This window comes from Arachis ipaensis, chromosome B6 (assembly GCF_059453495.1).
Source record: "Arachis ipaensis isolate K30076 ecotype BB chromosome B6, ASM5945349v1, whole genome shotgun sequence".
Lineage (NCBI taxonomy): Eukaryota > Viridiplantae > Streptophyta > Magnoliopsida > Fabales > Fabaceae > Arachis > Arachis ipaensis.
In genome coordinates this window covers 34,094,343-34,097,433 of record NC_142441.1, presented here as the reverse complement: position 1 = coordinate 34,097,433, position 3,091 = coordinate 34,094,343, and the positions used below count along the sequence as shown (strand labels likewise).

The window sequence follows — 3,091 nt, the reverse complement described above, 5'->3', positions numbered from 1 at the left end:
CCTCACTAACCCTAAACTCTTCTCCTGCCACAGCCAAAAACCCTAGTTTCAGTGTTTGTCCAAACTCAAAACTCAACTCCAATGGCGGCAGCAGCAGCTCGTCCCATCGTCACCGTTCAAGCCCTTGAGGGCGACATGGCCACCGACTCCGCCGCAACCGTACCACTTCCTGACGTCATGAAGGCCTCCATCCGCCCTGATATCGTCACCTTCGTCCACGACAACATCTCGAAGAACTCTCGCCAGCCCTACGCCGTCTCCCGTCGTGCCGGTCACCAGACCTCCGCCGAGTCCTGGGGAACTGGCCGTGCCGTCTCGCGTATCCCTCGTGTTCCTGGCGGTGGTACTCACCGTGCCGGTCAGGGAGCCTTCGGAAACATGTGTCGTGGCGGCCGCATGTTCGCTCCTACCAAGATCTGGCGCCGCTGGCACCGCAAGATCAACGTGAACCAGAAGAGGTTCGCCGTCGTGTCCGCCATCGCCGCCTCCGCGGTCCCCTCCCTGGTCCTTGCCCGCGGTCACCGTATCGAGTCCGTACCCGAGCTCCCTCTCGTCGTCAGCGACACCGTTGAAGGCGTCGAGAAAACGAAGGAGGCCCTCAAGGTTTTGAAGCAGATCGGAGCATTTCCCGACGCGGAGAAAGCCAAGGACAGCCACGGGATCCGCCCTGGGAAAGGGAAGATGAGGAACCGCCGCTATATTTCCCGCAAGGGACCTCTGATCGTGTACGGAACCGAAGGCGCTAAGGCCGTTAAGGCTTTCAGGAACATTCCCGGCGTGGAGGTCGCAAATGTGGAGAGGCTGAACCTTCTGAAGCTCGCTCCCGGTGGCCACCTCGGCAGGTTCGTGATTTGGACCAAGTCAGCGTTCGAGAAACTCGATTCGATCTATGGAACCTTCGAGAAGGCATCGGAGAAGAAGAACGGTTACGTTCTTCCAAGGTCAAAGATGGTGAATGCAGACCTGGCTAGGATTATTAACTCTGATGAGGTTCAGTCTGTTGTGAGGCCCATTAAGAAGGAGGTTAAGAGGGCCACTCTCAAGAAGAACCCTCTCAAGAACTTGAATGTGATGCTAAGGTTGAATCCTTATGCTAAGGCTGCTAAGAGAATGGCGCTTCTCGCTGAGGCACAGCGTGTTAAGGCTAAGAAGGAGAAGCTCGACAAGAAGCGCAGTACTGTTTCCAAGGTATGATTCGCTGTCTTATTCTTCATTGATATCCATATTGCCATATTGATAGCTTCGTTTTCATCTATTTAGGTGTAGGGTTTGATTGTATGATTAGTTACACTGTAATGAGTTGGTAGCTATGCTGTGTTCTTTTAATTTGTGCTGCATTGTTTTTTGAAACCTTGAATCGATATCTTGATGGTAGGACGTTTGATTTATAGGTTGATAGTTTAAGAGTTGGCAATTGTTTGGACTGATACCTTACTATGAATGTTTATTATTCCTCGGCAGGAGGATGCTTCTGCTATCAGAGCTGCTGGAAAGGCTTGGTACCAAACCATGGTTTCTGACTCTGATTATGCCGAATTTGACAACTTCTCCAAGTGGTTGGGAGTTTCACAGTGAACTTCATCGACTCCTATTTAGATTTTTCATTTGTTACTTTGCCTTGTTTTTGGATTGTATTTCTTTGCAGTTTTGATAAATCAATTATATTGTTGGAGAACTTTGCAGATTTTGTGGTTTTTGTTAGGTTCCCCGTCTCTATTTTCATCTGGATATTCTTACCTATGAAAACATGTTTGTCTTTACAAATGCTATAGTTTTATTATGGTGACTGTTACAACTTAGAATACCCCCTTGTTTTTTTGTGTTCTGAAACTCCATAACCCTTGTTTTTTTGTGTTCTGAAACTCCATAATTTTTTTTTTTAAAAAATAACACCATAAAAACCCATTAACTCTGTTGATTTGGCTTAACGGTACATGCATATTGATAAGGTCATTAGGCAATTAATGCATTCTTGTAAAACTACAAACACATTAATAATAATTTCTAAAATATATTTCCAATAAATGGCAATTATGATTACTATCACGAATTTAACATATTTTATTGATATATAAGTTATTAAAGTTATTTAGTTTATAAAATCTAATTAGTTAATTTTAGATTTTATTTATTTGTTTTAGTTGTTTATTTGAAATTATAATTTATCTCATAAAACTTGGCTTTTATTCTACCTTCATGGTTTTGAAAACCGAATCGGATTGGTCGGTTCAACTGGGTTAATCAGAAACCGATCATATGGCCGGTTCGGTTGACTCTAAAAGCTGGCTAGCAAAAAACCAGTCAGAAAATCGGCCGAATTGGCGGTTAACCAGTGAACTGCCAGAACCAGCCGGGATTTTTAAGGGTTTTCGGTTCATGGCTACACTCAAAACGTCGTCGATTTTATTGTCATATATGACAAAAACACCTTGAAGATTGAAACCCTAGCCTCTATCTCTTACCATCATCCCAGCCCTTTCTTCCTCTCTGAAATTTGGTCTCTGGAGAAGAATCCAGCCCCAAACCCCCTTGGAAGCCAAAGCCACCATCCTCCCTCTGTTTCTCACTTTTTTTTGACTCAAAGGTGAACCCAATCCTAATCCTTTTTCCACAGCAACACCCAGCCACCCTCCACTCTTCATTGCCGAACTCTTCTCCTCAGCGGGAGAGTGCTGTCGTCGCTCAACGTTCATCTTCTCCTCGCCCTAATTCTCGTCGTTTGCTCGTGGTTGCTCGATCCTTGTCTCCGGCGACGTTCCTCCTTCGCTGTCATCTTGGCTCCTCCCTCGCCAGATCTGCTCGGAGCTACTGTTTGCATCGCCATCTCTGCCCTGGTCATCAATCTCGCCTCTGTCTTCGTCGTTGTCAGTCGCTTTGAACTTGTGTCTCTGTCATCGTGCCATCACCGCCAGAAGTGGTCTCTACAGATCGGCCCTCTTCTCGCCGTCGCCGTGCTCGGAGCTCTTCTCACCATCGCATCTCTCTTCAAGCTCTCTGTATCTCTCCCACCGTTGCTTACTCACAGTAGCAACCCTTGCTTTCACCTTCATCCTCTGATAGTTGTTGAAGTCCACTGTCCTTCTGACTGAGT

The 3,091-nt window shown here is 46.3% G+C and overlaps 1 protein-coding gene across 1 annotated transcript; it reads left to right on the top strand.

Moving 5' to 3' along the window:
- LOC107648662 (large ribosomal subunit protein uL4) lies at window positions 1-1,764 on the top strand. The gene is made up of 2 exons (XM_016352471.3): window positions 1-1,188; window positions 1,462-1,764. The coding sequence occupies exons 1-2, from the start codon at window positions 82-84 to the stop codon at window positions 1,573-1,575; spliced, it is 1,221 nt and encodes a 406-aa protein (XP_016207957.1). The 5' UTR covers window positions 1-81; the 3' UTR covers window positions 1,576-1,764.
- Window positions 1,765-3,091: the final 1,327 nt, after the last annotated feature.

What these genes read in the sequence shown, in the direction of transcription:
- LOC107648662 (XM_016352471.3), top strand. Translation starts at nt 82, where the DNA reads ATGGCGGCAGCAGCAGCTCGTCCCATCGTCACCGTTCAAGCCCTTGAG. An exon ending in AGCGCAGTACTGTTTCCAAG is followed by an intron (nt 1,189 to 1,461) that starts GTATGATTCGCT and finishes ATTCCTCGGCAG; the next exon opens with GAGGATGCTTCTGCTATCAG.